Below are 17,781 nucleotides of genomic sequence, written 5' to 3'. Positions count from 1 at the left end.
CAACACCTGCGAGAATATACATGATATTTTACTCCCCAACTCTATCCCGTGCAAAAACTAGAAATTCCAAAACGCTCTGAGAATTTATTAATTGGAATGGGTAATTTTTCACAAGAGTTTCATATAACCGGCAAAAGAGATACAGATTTGCAAACAAGGTACGTAACGTTACCTCAATGGCTAACTCCTTTGGCAATGATTATTCGCCTCATTTAGGAAAATTCTACTATTTTTTGAGCAACCAAAGAAGTCTGGTGAAGAATTATCGTGGGATACAGCTAAGGAAAGTCTCAAAACGTTGTAACTATTGCGATACGAAGATCTTTTCAAAATTTGTTGCGTGCTTGGAAACATTGGTTGAAACACCTGCTGTGGTGACCCGCGCGGTGCATTATGGGTACTCGGTACTTTCCCAAACTTTCAAGATGGCGTCATACAAAATGTAAACAAACCAGTTTGGCACCGAAACTGTCCAGTCATAGTTTCTGTTCCGCTTTTCGGGGCCCACAAAAGGTTGGAGATGAGTCGATCATTTACCGTACGGCCTGCAAACGCTAAACAACAGCGTCCGGGTATGGAAGGGACGAGTCCTGGTCGTGGCGGTGGGAGGGGAAGGGGGAGGGGGGCGACTGGTAACCAGGGGCCGAGCTACCGAGACATCGACCTCGGACAGGGGGCTAGACCGAGGGACAAGACTACCGGAGGAACTGGACAGCAGGGCGCTACTGGACAGACCGAGGGGAACGGCAACGCAATCCCCGAAGAGAGATTCAAAAGGTATGAAAATATTACCGGTTTCAGAAGTTATGAAATAAAATGTGTATACATACTCATAGATTTCTGTTGTTGCTTATTAGAGGCAATTCAATGCGTGTTGTCGTTGTTGTCTTAGTTTCAGATCAGCTGACCAAACCAGATTAATTTTGTAAAACAGTTTGACTGTCTCATCCGTTGCATAATGTGGGGTCAGGAAAGTCCAAAGTCTGTTTGAAATATTACAAGATTTATGCTAATCAACTAATGTCACACATTTAATTTTGGTGAAACTGATGTGACACATTTAAGCCTCTATTGATTGCATAATATTATACAAATGAATCATACGAATTTTTATGTTCATTTTACAGGGGTGACGGTTACACCTTGGTGGTACCAAATGAGAAGAAAAGGCAAAGTGTCTTAAAACGTAAGATTTATAAACTAATAGTATACTGCGTCTTGTCTTGTTGTGTAAACGTTTTGCATTGACTACTGTATAAAATTCAAACTAGATTGCATAATTAGATTGTCTTACTATTATTTTCAAAGTAGATGAGGTCTTTAAAATAGTTTGGTATTAGTAATAGTTCAATTGCCAAGCATGTACAAGTTGCGAATATTACATTGCACCTGTTACAATTCTCATCCAATAAAGTTCTTTGTCACAATCTGTCTTCTCTATATTCACACCAACAGAAGGTCAGAAAGAGCTAGAAGCCTACCAGAAGCACAAAGAGAGCAGAAGACCTGCAAACTTCTCCTATGTCGGTACTGTGGGTGAGTCATATTTTTTCTTTTTCAATTGTTTTGCTACATATGCAAGAAGAGTCTGTAGAAAAATTCAAAAGAGCTAGGGTGAGGGATGAAATTTTGAGTGAAGCATTACATTGATTTCAAATCTTTTTATAATTTGATGTTCTAAGTGTACGAGAAGATCTAGTGAGCCTATTTTGAATATACAGGTGGACCAAACATACCTGAAGATGAAGTCAGAAGACAACAAGAACAGGAGAACAGAAGGCAAAGGATGAACATGAAGGTGAGTTCAGCTTCTTAAAATGTTTGGTGACAGTGCAGCAAAGAGCATTCTCACAATTTATGTTTGCCATTCTTTTTTCTGACGTTGATATTTTCAAAGGGCCTCCAAGTCAAACCAGTGCTTTTCTGCTATACATCATTTGTTGCCGAAAGAAACTGATTTTGTATTGTCTATGTCGACAGGACAAGAGAGAACAGTATAGACAAACCCAGAAACAACAGGAGGATAAACAAATACAAATGAAGAAGGACTACTACAGAGGACAGGTAGGAAAGTGGGGATATTCAACTGTTTTGTCCTATGTTGTAGTGCAGGAGCCCCACCTTACAGAATTGTATGGCACTGCATAGCAATGAAACCAACAGTACATAGTTCACAGAAGGGTTGAATATGGAGAATCAATTATAGTGTAACACAATGATTCACAGAACATAAGCTACCAAGAAGATACTGCAGTTATGTAAATATCCATTTGTTTGTTTGTTTATCTATGTGTTGCTTGATTCACATTTTATGTATACCGTCCAAAGCGTCTTTCGTACATACATGTGTAGAAGAAGATGTTCTTTATTTTTCATCTCGTCACAGGCTCAGAAGAAAGAAGTAAGACAGAAAAAAGAGAACAAGGAAAGGGAAAAGAGGTTGGCAGAAGACCACAGGCAGTAAGTGTTGTAACTTGACTGTTATATGATGGACTGGTTTTAAACTTTACACCACATTTTATTCCTTAGGGCAGGAAGTAAGATTCCAGTATGTTTCTTTCCTAGATGACAAGGGATTATTCCATGTCATAAGCTGGTGTGTTACGCCTAATGGTGTTTATACTGGCTATATACAGATACAGATACAGATTGTACAGAAATGTTAAATACACATTGATGATAGAGGTAATTGCTGAAGATGTTATAGGAGTACCATGTATCATGTACTAATGACACTTGTTTTCACTCCTACAGAAAGAATCAGGCTTTTCTGGATAGACTGGAGGCACAACAGAGGAGAGGGAGACCTCGTGCAGGTGTCAAGAGTACTGCAGGTAGGTTTTTGTTAGTCAGTATAACACAAACTCTAATGTCCAAGGTTCTAGGGGACCACAGGATACTGGGCAGACCACAGTAAGCACAATATTCAATCACAATTTTACCAGTGCAAATTTACTAAGTTGTAGAATTTGTTTGTTGTGTTGTACATGCTAGAAAAATAATCAATGCCATCTCTGCCTATAGGAGACAGCCATGGCAGCAAGGAAGTAGTAAAAGAGGAGCAGGAGGAGGAAGGTTTTGAGGAGGAGGAAAATCCACTAGCAGAACTACGTGACCTTTACCCAAACTACGATGTACAAATGTTGTCAGAAATCTTACAAAGTGCTGATGGTGACTTGGACGAAGCTATTGCCTTACTTAGAGTTTAGTGTATTCTGTATTGATATAATTGTCATTGACTAGGAAACAGCATTATCAAGTGTTACATCTTTTAGCTTGTCAAGTACTTTTCTTTAGCCCCTCTGCCGCTGTTGTCTTCAAAGAGATGATTAGTTTCAGAACCTTTTAAATGGCTTTGATAAGACGTAAAAGAACAATATTTTGCAAAGTGTTTGACAAGTTTTAAAGCAGTGGATTGATTTGTAATATTGTGCAAGTGCCTTAGAGTACATGTATTGTTGAATGTTCTTTCAGGATAGCAAAAAGTATCTTCTTGAGGTGTAATATAAGAGTAAAGCTTGCCAGTGATGTAACCCTTTGAATTGTTCATTGCTGAACTGACTGACTGCACTATGTGCCCTTACTCTATGGAATGGCTGTCAACACACACTGATTACATAATCATAGATTTATGAACATAATTCAATGCACACACAGATTTGCCAGACTCACCGAAGCTTAAGGTAGTAGTAGCCTGTATTTGATTGCCAGGACTGCCATGTCTGATAACTACATGTAGTTCTACCACTTCTGAGCTGTACTACCTGCCTTGCCATCAATTCTGACCTTTGGGGTCATCTTCCCACTCACTTCCTACCACTCTACCCACAGTAGGTCGCAAAATTTTAAGATTTCACCCTTGTTATTCTAAGGCAATACACCTCATAATTGGCAGTTGTAAATTCATATGACTTAATTGAACATGGGTGCAAAAATTAGACGTCTATGAGAAAAATGTTTCTAATAAAGGTGAATATTTTGTACATGACCGTGTCTGCTCTTTGTGTTGAGAAAGATTTATTGTTTCTTAACAGTAAAAGGAAGGCGATGGCAAAACAATAAATATCCCCAAATAAAATAAAACAAAAGCAAAATAAAATGATTTCAGTCATTTTTATTTCACTTTACGTATACAATTTGCATAATAGTAACGTCATGTACATGCAATAGTTGAGAACTGATTTTCAGGTGGCGCCACCGGCAGACAATGTACAGAACTGCAGCAGTACTAGCCACAGGCACATGCCAATATACATTTGGTACACTTTCTTTTGTATATTTCCTCTGTAGACTTCAAAATCCGTGCCAAAAATGCTTTCTTGCCCATATACCGACATGTTTGTTAAGCCCGTGTCACATACAAGTACGTCGGCAAGTTGACATTTGTGTGACAGTCAAAAATGTGTGGTACAAATTTCAGCTGACGTGTAACGGAAAAAGTTTTCCTACATCCTTGTCAAAGGCCGGTTTGTTTGTTTGTTTGTTTGTGTTGTGTATCCGGTAAACTGCCCCGTGGCGTAATAATACACCAAGTTTGTACTGAGGAGTACAAACTGCATATCCGGACAGATATATTTGATTCACTCACACCGGGAAGGACCCCTATCTTTTTTTTAAGAAGTGTGGCTCTCAGTCAAACACGGGACCTCAATTTTACGTCCTATCCTAGGGACGTCCCTAACCGAAGCTAGGTACTCGTTTCCACCTGAGGGAAGTGAGGAAATAAAGTGAATTTCCCGATGGCACAACGTCAACGGGACAAGTCAGGAGACCCAGGATTTCTGGGCCAAACACCCTGCCATTACGCAAAACACGACGCCACGGTTTTCTAAAATCATCGCTAAAATCGTGCAACAACAAAAAAAACGTCGTGACATTACCAAAGCTGAAATCTCTCACGGTTAAAGAGCGACTAGCATGTTGACTCAGCCCTCAAATGCCTTCCGGCCAATTTACGTTCTAACGAAAACACATCAAACTAATATCCACACATCGTCTATTGTTTGGGCCATGTACCTTTTCTAGTGACAGCTGGTAGGTATGGCCACCCTACACACGGATACGTACACAATGTGTCGGTATACGTTATTTTGGAGAATACAAGCCGGGATCGTGCAAAATGTTTGGAACTTTTCTCAGCAAAAATTTTGTGTGGTATGGTCTTGACGGAAGTTTTCAACAATCGTTTGTTATTTCAACTGAGTTACAAAATGCTATACTTTGGAAGCCACTAAACGTGTAACTTTATGTTGAGACCCCCCAAAAATGCCTTTTTAACTTAAAAACGTTTTTACGTTAAACGGCGTTGAAAATTACAAATTTCATGGTTTTGGCCGGTCAAAAAGCTTATATGGGTATTAGTTTGGGGGGATATGTTGGATAGGAACCAAATGATTGAATACAAATGTTTTTAACGTTTCGTACTAGCTTTTCTATGTTTGAAATGCTTTGAAAATGCAGTCTATGCTCAATATATACCTTCAGGTTTAAGGCGATATCATGAAATAGTACGAGACGTTTATCATAAGGGGAATCCCTGTAACTTACCCCTCCCACACCCCACACCCCCGCATGGGACTAATATTGACAGTTGCCCCCAAACAAGAGTTTGAAAAATTGAAACAGTGACAGTCGGTAAACATAACATCTACATGACCCGTATGTCGCGTGTCTAAATGCGTGCGTTCCAGAGGATACGAGATTTGCTTGATTTTTATAAGTTCCGCTGACACGCAATAAGAGGGAGGGCAACACTTAGAGTGAACAGGTGTTTCGCGAACACACCTGTTGAGAGTACTGTCGTTAATTCTTCCTACTACATGTACCGGTAAGTCCAGCATTTCTGAATCTTTGGTCTTTGTGGTCTTTAGAATGTTAACATGTTTACGTTTCTGACTTATAATCGATTTACATTGAATTATTACACCTGTTGTGCCCTATGTAATAGAACATCTAGCCCAAAACACAAACCCTATTTCTTGGCTTGTAATTTCCAAACATTTGAAATGTTGTATCTTTCTGGCTCGCTGTATAGGCATACCATCATCATGTTGTGTTTTTCTATAACTGAAGCCGCACCCATAGTTTTCGGTCTGTGTTGACTACGACAGCGACAATAGAAAATATAGATAATGCCATATCGCTATATCGTCTGTATCTGCCTGTCGAAACATGTATTTTGTTTATGTGCTTTTTTGGTAGAAAAGGGTGAAATTGCTTCCGATGTTGTCGTTTTTCATGATCTGAAACGTTCCACCTCTACTCACGGAAGCCACGTTGCAGCACAGTAGCTTACTAGTATATATTAGCGCGCCATGAAATATTCAAGACGTACCGAAAGTCGTCGTACACTGAGGATTGTGGTTTAAAAGTCACGATCTCAAAGTAGCTAAATACATGTATGCTCTTTGAGAAAAATAAGTCACTGAGGTTTGAGATTCTTTGTGGCCGTAAAAAAGTCCATTGACCAAAGTTCGTGACCTCTGAGCTACCTAGGTAGTATACTGGCATCCGTGTCTATCGTGGATAGGCTAAGCTTTCTTCGGGGCTGACGAAGCTCTCTGCCGCTTGGGTTATCTTTTGCGGACGACTAATGACCGTACCGGGTGCCAGAGATTACCCCGGCGGTGGAAAGCCCCTTCTGCCTCGAAGAGAGCCCGGCCAAACCACGGTAGACTGTTATGTTACCAAGGTAGCACTCGACCTTTACCCCCTGACGTTTTACACACATAGCAACTTCTGTTTGCCGAGATAACCAACTCTGATACGAGCCCCACATGGACGACAACTGTTGAGTACATGTCGTTAATTGGACTCAATACCTTCAGTGGGCGCAGCGCGCCTAGCATATACTTCGACTATCTTTTACTACCTCTACACTTAAGTAAATGGGCCCTCAGCCAAACCGTTCATATTGTAGTTTTACAGCTTAGGTCAAAAGAGCCGCTGTCAAGTATAGACAGAACAACGCGTAAAAACGCCGACAACTATATATGGCTAGAGGAAGGGCATATCAGAGAGAGGAATGTTGTACTGGCTGGATTCTAAGATAGCAGGCGACGGGGGAGTATTTCTCACAAGCAACTCTTGTTCCAGAAGTACGTGAGGACTGTACGATGGATCTGGTGGGAGGGGAAGGCGGTGTGGATCAACCTCTGCCTTCCCTAGACGAGGAACACGAGCATGATTCTGACGGGGAAGAATTAGAGACTATCGACTCCAGCGGGGAGGAGGGCAGAGGTGTATCGGCACGTGTGCGGAAATTCCTGCGGGAGTTCAGCGTCAAGGCCTGCTTGAGGAGTGCCAAGGACTCGGTACTGGATTTACGACAATACGTGCTGGACGTGCCTGAAACTCTTAAAGGTAAATCATCTTACAAAATCTACTTCTAGAACTTGTGTGTATGCTTTTCCTAGCTATTGGGGGCGTATTGTTTTGTAACAGCTTAAATGCTTACCCTAGCCGAAATATAAGACCAAGAAACCGTACAATATTCACCAGTGTATCATGAATGTACCTCGAAACTTTTCTACCAAAATTGTTTGTTATCACTAAGAATTTTAATCTTCACTCAACGTAACCCCTTTCTACAATTCTAACTTCTCCGAAATTTTAACGAATCCTAAATCTTAAAGTTCCTACCAAGTTTAAAGACAGAACTAGCTCCTTGATAATTTATAAACCATGCATTATTTGGTCTAGCATGACTCAACTACACTACAAATACATGCCAGTCTACCGTGTCGTGTAAGATCGGTCCCAACAATGCATCACTAAACTTTGATGTCCTTTATCCATTGTAACCCAATATCTGAGTGGATTTAAACCCTACAATTTTCGGTCGATTTCTCCAATAATTTACTCGCTAGAAATTGAAGTATACGTGGCGACCACACCCTCTCGCACAATAGTGCACATGTGGGTGAAGGTTGTCTATTGGCAAAGTTTTATCTATTTTTAGATATGCTAACAATGCCGACAACAGCTTGTGTGTTCAATGATAAAAGGAAGACGACAACTTGTAACTGGTGCAGAAAAGCCTAAGGGCATTTGAATGCACACGGCATGCAGTACAGCCTGCTGGAATGTGTTGCCCTCTTGCGGATTTGGACTGTAACGCAGATACATTACAAGTCGCTACGGGAAAATATATTCGAATTTTCTACATCAGTTATCGCACCTTTTTAAACGGATTTAACACTTCATTCATTACTTATAGATTATTAAGGGCTTACTGCAACTTATGGACTTATAATCAACGCTTGTTGATATCTGATTGTTGTACAAGGTAGCCAAATGCACTGCCTACGAAGCGCTGGCTACTTTTGTAGTGCAATATGGGGGGGGGGGGGCACTCATAGGGATATTTGAATAAAGTGCGGTCCAAACCTTACCACTCTAGCCACTCGAGAGCAATCTAACACCAGTACATAGGTTCAAAAGTCACGCCTAGTCCTATCTTGAAAATTCACACAAGGGTCATATGCTATTCCCTAATTGTCTGCGTTCTGAAGAGATATTGAATATTGATATAGTATTGCCGTCATATCTCGTGTAGCCGTACGAGTGGCATTGAAGTGATACTACACTAGTACTCGTATCAGTATATCGTGTGACACCACGACGTACTAATGGGGTTTTAATTTGATTAGGGGTAACGGTAATCGTCCTTCGCTGAGGGTATTGGGTCGTGATTTGGACCCTATTATTTAGCCAGGGTATTTGATCTACCCTCAAGTGAATACAAGTGTCCCGGCAGCTATACTGAATACTACATAGCCATTTTGAGTGGAAAATGAGTGGAAGACATCTGTTAGAAAAACTGAGAAGAAAACCTTCTTCGGGATTTGAGATGAAGCAAACACGTTCGTCGGGGTTGGCGGGAAAACCCAATCGTGACTCGGCTAAGGTTTTATCGTCTGACTCCCCCGAAGGTACGTCTCCCATTTCCCGCCATTTGTTTCAGTTTTGAGATTTGAGCGTTGTCGTTTATTTTCAGAACGTGCTATTCCATAGTGTGCCACCACGTTTCGGTAACAGTCACATTTCATTGTGTGCCACGGCACGTTTTGGACTGGAGCATATCTCTACATTTCACACCGTGTTATAACCCCGCCATGGAGGTTTGTTTTCATACGTCCTTACATGTATATATACAATAATGAACAGAGCACATGTCAAGAACTTATATTTATGTAACGTTATAGATTTTGATTTTTCGTTCGTTACTCAAATTGTTTTGGCCATTCTAGGTAAACATTGGCCATTGGAAAAAAGATGATGAAATATGGTGCTTTTAAGATTGAAACCTTCAGGTTATTTTCCATGGTTGATTGAAGAATCAATTCTCAGCTTACCAGAAATTAGGCCAGCTACTACCACAGGGCTTCCTGCATTGAGCGCATATGTAAATATAAAACGTTACCAATATTTTTCCTGAATGTGGGATAGAGTAAAATATGCTATATAGGTGGAATTATTTTGTTGTTGTATCAGTCGCTTAATAATTGTACTAAAAGGAGTAAAGTTAAACGTACAAAACAGCGTGCATTGTAAATCTAGTATGTGTTTGTAGTCACGTGACTATTGCGTAAGTATTGTCCGCCATGTTGGATGGTTAAATCTGGAAGCAGTGAATGCATAGGTTATGCAAATACATAGTGCAATCGACAAATCACGTAGGAAAAGCGTTTGGCTTGTACAGAGTTGCAAGCGTTTACGTAATCGAATATCTTGTGACGTATTGTACCGTATATATATTACGGCTAATCAAATTAAATTGATTGGTCTGAACACACTTCTGATGATGGTATTTCATTTACGGTAAGCCGACCTCTGCTATTGGGTCTCGTGGCATTGTAGGCTCAAATATATGCCAGAAATATATGTGACCATCTGCATTGAAGCAAGGAGGTTCTATCGATAGAACATCCTTGTTTGAAACCATTTTGAATGTTACTGTGAGCCTAATGTACTAGTATCACGGAGTCCACTCGAAATAACGTTTGACGGTTTTGTTGGTGGGAAGTCAAGGAAAAGTCCTTGTTGGTTATCTATATAGTAAGGTAAAGGTAGTCTCATAGCCTTTTAGGGACAGCGTGTTGTTATCCAATGTGTCTAGGGCACGGTATTGGAAGGCAGAGCCCAACCATCTCCTGTCACCGCCTTTTACATCCCAAACCGAAGTCAGGTTCCATTTTTACACCTGGGTGGAGTGAGGAAAGTCGTGGAAAGTTTCTTTCCCAAAGACACAACGTCTCCTCATCAGGAATGCCAGGAATCGAACCCGGAACCTCTTGATCTTGTGTCCGCTAGCGCAACTACAAAGTAAATCTATGTTGAAATATCGTTACTCTTGGGGTGGTATGAAACTACCGCGGGTTCAATATACAAGCTTTACATTAACCTCATCCATGTGATCACTGTATGTCCAATTACAGAAGTACATGAATGCCCCTATAGCTGCTTTCTTTGTAAAAAAAATGCATATGATTCATATCATGGGATACTATAACGAGCGGTACTCTTACAAAGCTAATTATGGCATCGCCAGTTGCCCAACAACAACACTATCCCTTGTTAATCTTACCTAGTTACCAGTTAATCATGTTATGCAATCTTAGTTCAATAACCTGACAGAAGTGTCCACCCGTGAACTTGTTCAAATACAATGTAGTTAAGGGACGAGCCAAGAATGACAGTGGGGGAGGGGGTAAGAAATTACCAGCGCAATGTCTCTTCAGTTCAGCGGTTGGTACAATTTGTTATTTTTTAATTGTTGTCCTACATTTCGTCTCCTCCTTTTTTTAGATTAGTGAGTTTGATCCTATGGTCGGCCCCAGCTCGGACCTGTTGTAAGGGATTGCATATTCGTCATTTCGGATGGTGACGTAAAGCCGGTGGTCCGTGTATGAGGGAGCTTCAGGCATAGCCATAAGCCTCAAGCGTCAAATCTCTGCACGTAAAAGAACCCAACACACTTATCGAGAAGAGTAGGGGTGACCCGGTGTGTTGGCTAAAATACGCGAGTTGTAGCGAAGTCGTATTGCACTACTAGGTAACGAAAAAACGTCATGCTAAATGCATCTTCGTCCTAAAGTCGACCGTTTTACCTTTACCTTATACGCTAATGTCTTGCCCCTCACATCCCCAATACACACAGTGATAGATTTGCTAGTTGGGTAGCCCTGGCTGTACTTTTTGATAGCGAAATGAATAAATCAAACCAATAGACCTGCCCTGTTGGATTACTGTGGATTAAACTGAACTTTTATTCGTTCAGGTCCCCCCTTGCGCATTTTACAGATGGTACATTCCAAGAGGAGCTAAGTAGGTTGACATAACAAGTCGTCGGCTGTAGTTTCTCACTCCGGCGGGATAGCACTTGAAGGGTCCCAGAAGAATACGACTTTGTATACGACCAAACCACCCACAACTGCTGACGTGCCAGTTGCCCTATGTTTGACGTGTTAACATAAGGTGTATTCTCAGTGCCTTCTTCGCCAATTTGCCTCAAATGTTTGCTGAGTAAACAAACTCCAAACACCTTCTAATCATGAGGACCTTTCTTATTGTTGTCTTTATTTGTCAAGCATAAGATGCTGATGACATGGCAGGGGTGTTGTCTATGAAAAAACGTGCCTTTAAGACCGCCCACCAAACTCCTTGTAATCTAAAGATTGTTTCGCCACTACGAGAAAGACAGCGTAAGCCTTTATACATAAAAGAAAGAATGTAGAATGAGTGACACCTTCTAAATGTCTAAATAACTCGGTCGCAACCTCCTTTGTTTGAAGTGGTTTGGTCTCAAGTTATCCGAGAAAACATAGCGCTAACAAAGAGGCCATGCACTACAACACCTGCTTAAGTCAGTGAGGAGGCCCAGGACTCCGGCGATGTTCCCTGGTTACCTGCCGGGCGTTGTCTGTGCCGCTAGCCGGGGGGGAGGGAACAGTTAGCGTGTGCAGTGACCTGAGTTATTATAATAATGCCACGTCGTAGGAAACGAAGCTCAGTTGCAAGTCAAGTCTTCACATCATGGGGTAGGTGGGTGTGTATACGTGTGACTCCTCTTCAAACCCCCCTCGGTTCATGGTTCGATTCCCGTCGTCAGCCACTTGCAGCCCGTTGTGTTATGTGTATGTGAAGATATCAGGGATGATAATTTGGTGTGTGTAAATAGTTCTTTAAGTGGATATCCGTTCGGACGCCATGTTACGTACACGTCGCAGATTACGCCGGGGTAAGTTCACAACGAAGACATGTTTGTACTAAACTAACATAGCTGGCATGCCAATATCCTGTTTCATGCTTCGGTCAATGAACTGTCCCGGGTTTCTAGGTGCATTGCCCTGGAGTTAAGGCTGCTAATGCTCAAGAAAAGCTGTTTCTAATATAGTTGTGTGGCTACCAGTTTGGTGACCCACCTCTGTATATTGAAAACACGCCCCGGTTTGTGTCAGGTGGGCGAGTCTCAAGTGTTGTACGGAACAAGTGGCACAGAAAGGCATAGGGGCGGTTCGTTATACATGCAGGGTGGATGAAACGTTTCCCCTCTACTCCCCTAAGGGGCGGACCATGATACATGTGTATGTGGGTGGGCGGGATGTTTAATAAACACTTGTCAGGGTGTTGAAACAATAATTCTGGAGCCTTCCCGGCGTAAAGGAAAAGCAGACACTCCATTAGATTTGAACACGCCTTCCAAGATCTAGAACTGGACAATATTTCCTTTCATTTCTTAACACGTTTATATTTTGTGTGTCTCACAGCTTCGCTATGGTCCCAGGCAGCACCCACAGAAAAGTCCGTTATCGACGAGTCCAGGCAGCTCATACGGGACTACATCAACGGTCGCCTGAAGAAATCTAACCTGACCCGCGGTAGACTTCCCGATGCCAAACGAAGACCAACTGAGGTCAGAAAAATATTATGATATCATTTCTTGGAGAACAAAGACAGTTTTGGTAATATTTTACGATAGGCATCACATTACAAAACGAAGAAAGGCTACAGAATCCACATTTGTATGATATAGAAACACACTAGGGCGATATTTTCAATTCTTCAAAGTATTCAACAACAATATCATCCTAACATATGTAAGTTACTTTCTAAATTTTCAAATTGTTTTCTACATAATGTGCGGAATGTAACTTATACTTTGAATGCAAATGTGACCTTCAGATAAATTCAAATTTTATTTAAAGGTTGTAGCTGCTGTGTAGCTCTTGTATTCCATCTAGGTGGACTCCAAGGCGTGGTCCTTTTTCCCAAGTGATTTGTTTTATTTACTGATTCATCTATTTGTCAACAGGTGTCGTCCCAGCTTCAGAAGATGGGAGGGGAGCTAGAGAGGATGTACCCACACCTGTACCGGGACGTGTCCAGACAGATCAACATCACACTGTCGTCCGAGTCCATCCTCGAGACCAGTTTTGAGGTATCAATTGACAAACTGTTCTTATCGACCATTGGACAGAATATGAAACACAATATAACTCAATCAACTGCATAAATTCTCTAAACAGTCAGTCGTTCCAAACAGCATCTACTCTCTTTCATCGGTCATCAGTGACTGAGAATTCATTGTTTGCATTCACGTGACTATGACGTGTGATACGCGCCGTTTTGAGTATCAAGACATGGTCACGGAAAAAAATCAATAGTGCATTCAAAATAGGTCAGATCAAGCATATAAAGGTGTCTCCGTTATCGTGACGAGTTGACTAATCTTCTACAGTGCATCGGAGGAATCAGACATTTGTAAGAAATGAGATTTTTCGAGTCAAAGTTGACCAATTTTCCACCGGATTTTCTATGGTTTTGCCATAGTTTTCAACCCCAAATACGCACCCCTGAAATGGGGGTTTCGCGGCACCCGGTTACGGGATCGCTGTCTTATCCGATATATGCAAATATAACTACTTGAAAAGCTGCACATTTATTGAGCAACATTCTCAGAAGGGGGCAGCTATATATATAGGGAGAGTGCTGCAGAATGGAGGAATAAGCTGGAGACAGAGGGAGAAAGCTGCAGAATGAAGGAAAGACCTGTAGATTTCGGGAGAATCATGGAGAAAGCTTGAGACAGACGGAGAACGCTGCAGAATGAAGAAAAAGCTCTCTCCGCCTGTCTCCAGTCTCTATCATTCTCTAGCTCTGCGATTTTCCTAAAATCTACAGGTTTTTCCTTCACTCCTACCTTCTCCATGGTTCCATCTATCATTCTCCAGTATTCTCCCCAAAACTACAGGTTTATCCTTCATTCTTCAGCTTTCTCCATGGTTCTCTATCATGCATCCTCCAGTATTATCCCAAATTCTACAGCTTTGTCCGTCATTCTCCAGCTTTCTCCATCTGTTTCCAGCTTTCTCCATGCGTCTCTTTCATTCTCCAGTCTTCTCCCCAAATCTACAGGTTTTTCCTTCATATATCTACAGCACTCTCCGTATATCTACAGCTGCCCCCTTGTGAGAATGTTGCTCAATTAATCTGAAGACATTTGAAGCTTTTTAAGTATTATATTTGTATATATCGGATAAGACAGTGGTCCCGTAACCCTATAACGGGTGCCGCGAAACCCCCATTAAGTGCGTATTTGGGGTTGAAACAATGGCGAAACCAGCGAAAAATAGGTCAAGTTTGACTCGAAAAATCTCGTTTCTCACAAAAGTCTGATTCCTCTGAAGCACTGTAGGAGATTGGTGAACTTGTCACGGTATCAGAGTCACATTTGTATGCTTGATCTGACCTATTTTGACTGCCCTACTAACTTTTTCCGTGACCTTGTCTTGATACTCAAAACGGCGCGTATCACGTGAGTGCTGTCCGCAATGTTGGATAGTTGAACCTACACTCACGTGACTATGACGTGTTGTCCGCCATCTTGGATGGTTTAACCTGAACTCACGTGATTAGACGTAAGTGTTTTCCACCATCTTGGATGGTTAAACCTACACTCACGTGACTATGACCTTAGTGTAGTCCGCCATGTTGGATGGTTAAACCAGAAGTTGCCAGCGTATGAAACTACAGTCACGCGATTATGACATCAGGCCCAGGGAAAGAAATGTTGTGTTTCCGGTTACGGTCCTGAAAACAATAGGGTCGGTAGGTAGGATTCCCTTTTTCATTTTTTTTTTACATGTTTACATGTCGGTCAGATTGATTCAAATACATGTTAGAAAATGAATGTAAAACTGGAATGCATCAGTATCAATAAACTGAACAAAGAAGTGAAATGATTATACACATTGATATATTCTTACATCAAATGTTCAAAGCCCTCATCTGTTAAAAGAGTGTGGAATACAGAAAGTTTGATCAAGATTTTCCCTTGCCAGCAGCCAACAAAAAAGGTGTCGACAGGTCTTTGCTCGGGTCGGTCGGGTAACCGGAAACACAACATTTTTCCTAGGCCTTATATGCGTGCAGTGTATAGGTCTGACTCGACCGGCATGGTCATGTGCCAATAACGTTACCAAATATCATCAATATTTTTGTTCACAATGTGCTCATACTGGCTGATGGTCCTATCATATATTCTGCACAAGTATTTAAAGACTGCCCTGTTTTTTTGTTGTTGTTTTTTAAAATGCAAATGAATTATTATTACTTTCTTTCCTTTCTTTCTTTCTTCTTTTCCAAAATACATATAAAGTAGTGAATCTGCCAGAGGAGTTGAACATCGTTTTGGCTGAAGTCCAAGTGGTCGGCAGAGATCCTCTCAGATAATGAGAAGTATCTGGTTACCATTAGTCAGGTTTTTCCGAACCCTTCAGTCTCGTTAAGGGTCAGCCAAGAGGTCTGCGCCAGATGTACCGTCTCCAACTTAATGGAGATCAAGTAGCAGCGTTAAGATCCAGACAGTTGTTAAACCCACTTAGATGCTGGAGGAGGAAAGTCAATGGTTCTGAGATCTGATTTCGAATTCACTTTCTTTCTCTCCCCCCTCTCTCTCTGTCTCTCTCTCGACTAAAAAAAAATGTTGGAAGTTGATAATAATAAGGCAAGAGGTCAACGTCTTTTCACAAAGTTTTAATTACCACTCCAGTCTAGTAAGCGTTGTATTATTTTAACAGCCAAGGGGAAGACTGCATTCCGTATACGTAGATATTTACTCCAATGGTAGCGGACACAGAACTAACCTACATTTGTCTTGTGAACTAGAATCGATTAAATGGTACACCGTGAATTTTGACGGTAGAGAAACATAGAAACATAACGAAAGAACCCAAAAAGGAGAAGAGAAAGGATTGAAGGTAAAACAGAGGAAAGAGACAGAGGCAGAGCAAGACCTAGCTATCGCTCAAAAACCATGGTCATATATATATATAGCATGTGCAGAACACAAGATATCAACCGGACGTTCCGCTGCAGTGCCATAACACGTCACTTAAATCTAATTATTCCGAGGACTCACTTAGACTTAGCTACCCACATACCAAATATGGAGAGAATCCAGGGATTCTCAAGTCATAATATATCGTCGAACAGACACGACCGTCACAAACACACAACAAGTCACTATAATTATACCCCCGTTTCACGGAGGTAAAAAGGGAGTGAGGGAAAGGAAAAAGAAGAGAGAGAGAGAAAGAGGAGAAATAAAGAAATGATGTTGGACTTATTTTTGTTCCAGACGGTTGCTAACGAACTGTTCAGTACGGGGATCACGTGGGCGCGGGTTGTGGCGATGTTTGCGGTGGCGGGTGCCTTTGCCGTGGACTGTGTTCACCAGGGACATCCCATGTTCACACGCCGGCTGGTGGACATCGTGGTGGACTTCACCGACAGGAAACTGTCCTCGTGGCTCGTGCAGGAAGGAGGATGGGTGATCATCTTTTAGTTTTATTCTATTTTTTTTCGTGTGTGTGTGTGTGTGTGTGTGTGTGTGTGTGTGTGTGTGTGTGTGTGTGTGTGTGTGCGCGTGCGTGCGTGCGTGTGCCTGCGTGCGTGCCTGCGTGCGTGCGTGCGTGCGTGCGTGCGTGTGTGTGTGTGTGTGTGTGTGTGTGTGTGTGTGTGTGTGTGTGTGTACCGGTATTTTGGATAGCCCTTTTGGAAAAGCTCGGAAGAATGATAACATTCAAGTATCGATATCATGTATGTTTGAAGAATTCTGTGTCTTTTTTAAATCTAAAATACGCGTTTTTAAACTTCGCTGTTTATCTCTTTTGTATTGCAGTACGGTCTAGTGAAACACTTCCGTGGAGACGGGAGAACGAACATGTTCTGGGCGATCAGCGGGATCGGAGCAGCCATTGGTCTAGCCGCAACATTCTTCGTCATTGACCTTTGACCGACGTGGGCGTGGCCAACATGGCCATGACCCATAGCAATTAGAATTTATAGAATAGAGCCTAAAGCCAAAGAGCTGTCCTTATACATAACGTCCATTGGATAAAGGCCTTATGACAAGGGCTCTACCGTTTCATTTGAAAATTTTCTGGAATGGTATTGAAAGGCAGTATATTTCCCAACTGTGTTGGTTATATATAATTGCAATTTCTTATTTATCTTATTATATCTGACAATCCACGATCTAGGGAAGTATATATAAGTATTATATTGTTTATTTTGTTAAGAGAAAGTTGCTTGATAATCATAATGTAGATACATATTGGACGGCTAGAACTTGCAACTTCTAGCAAACAGAACATTTATTTAGTAATTTTGAATGTGCATGGGAGAAAACGTTTTAATTTATGCTGGTATAAATCCAATCAGGGGTTGCAATTTTTCAGCAGTAATTTGTAGGATTTGAAACCATAAAATGAGTTC

At 41.4% G+C, this 17,781-nt stretch overlaps 2 protein-coding genes across 5 annotated transcripts; both read left to right on the top strand.

Moving 5' to 3' along the window:
• The first annotated feature begins 399 nt into the window (after positions 1-399).
• LOC136423113 (epithelial-stromal interaction protein 1-like) lies at positions 400-3,983 on the top strand. The gene is made up of 8 exons (XM_066411140.1): positions 400-777; positions 1,128-1,186; positions 1,456-1,536; positions 1,722-1,798; positions 1,981-2,064; positions 2,387-2,460; positions 2,755-2,834; positions 3,025-3,983. The coding sequence occupies exons 1-8, from the start codon at positions 521-523 to the stop codon at positions 3,207-3,209; spliced, it is 897 nt and encodes a 298-aa protein (XP_066267237.1). The 5' UTR covers positions 400-520; the 3' UTR covers positions 3,210-3,983.
• A 1,690-nt stretch (positions 3,984-5,673) lies between these two features.
• LOC136423114 (bcl-2-related ovarian killer protein homolog A-like) lies at positions 5,674-17,430 on the top strand. Of its 4 annotated transcripts, none has more exons than XM_066411141.1 (6): positions 5,674-5,827; positions 7,096-7,362; positions 12,771-12,916; positions 13,316-13,441; positions 16,643-16,834; positions 17,186-17,430. In XM_066411141.1, exons 2-6 carry the CDS (start codon positions 7,116-7,118, stop codon positions 17,297-17,299), a joined length of 825 nt encoding a protein of 274 aa, XP_066267238.1. In that variant the 5' UTR covers positions 5,674-5,827; positions 7,096-7,115; the 3' UTR covers positions 17,300-17,430. The 4 variants fall into 4 exon arrangements, with proteins under 4 accessions (XP_066267238.1, XP_066267239.1, XP_066267240.1 ...); XM_066411142.1 differs by lacking the exon at positions 5,674-5,827 and adding an exon at positions 6,773-6,789; XM_066411143.1 differs by lacking the exons at positions 5,674-5,827; positions 7,096-7,362 and adding an exon at positions 11,803-12,041.
• Positions 17,431-17,781: the final 351 nt, after the last annotated feature.

Source organism: Branchiostoma lanceolatum, chromosome 17, assembly GCF_035083965.1.
Source record: "Branchiostoma lanceolatum isolate klBraLanc5 chromosome 17, klBraLanc5.hap2, whole genome shotgun sequence".
Classification (NCBI taxonomy): Eukaryota; Metazoa; Chordata; class Leptocardii; order Amphioxiformes; family Branchiostomatidae; genus Branchiostoma; species Branchiostoma lanceolatum.
This window is presented reverse-complemented; position numbering and strand designations above follow the sequence as displayed.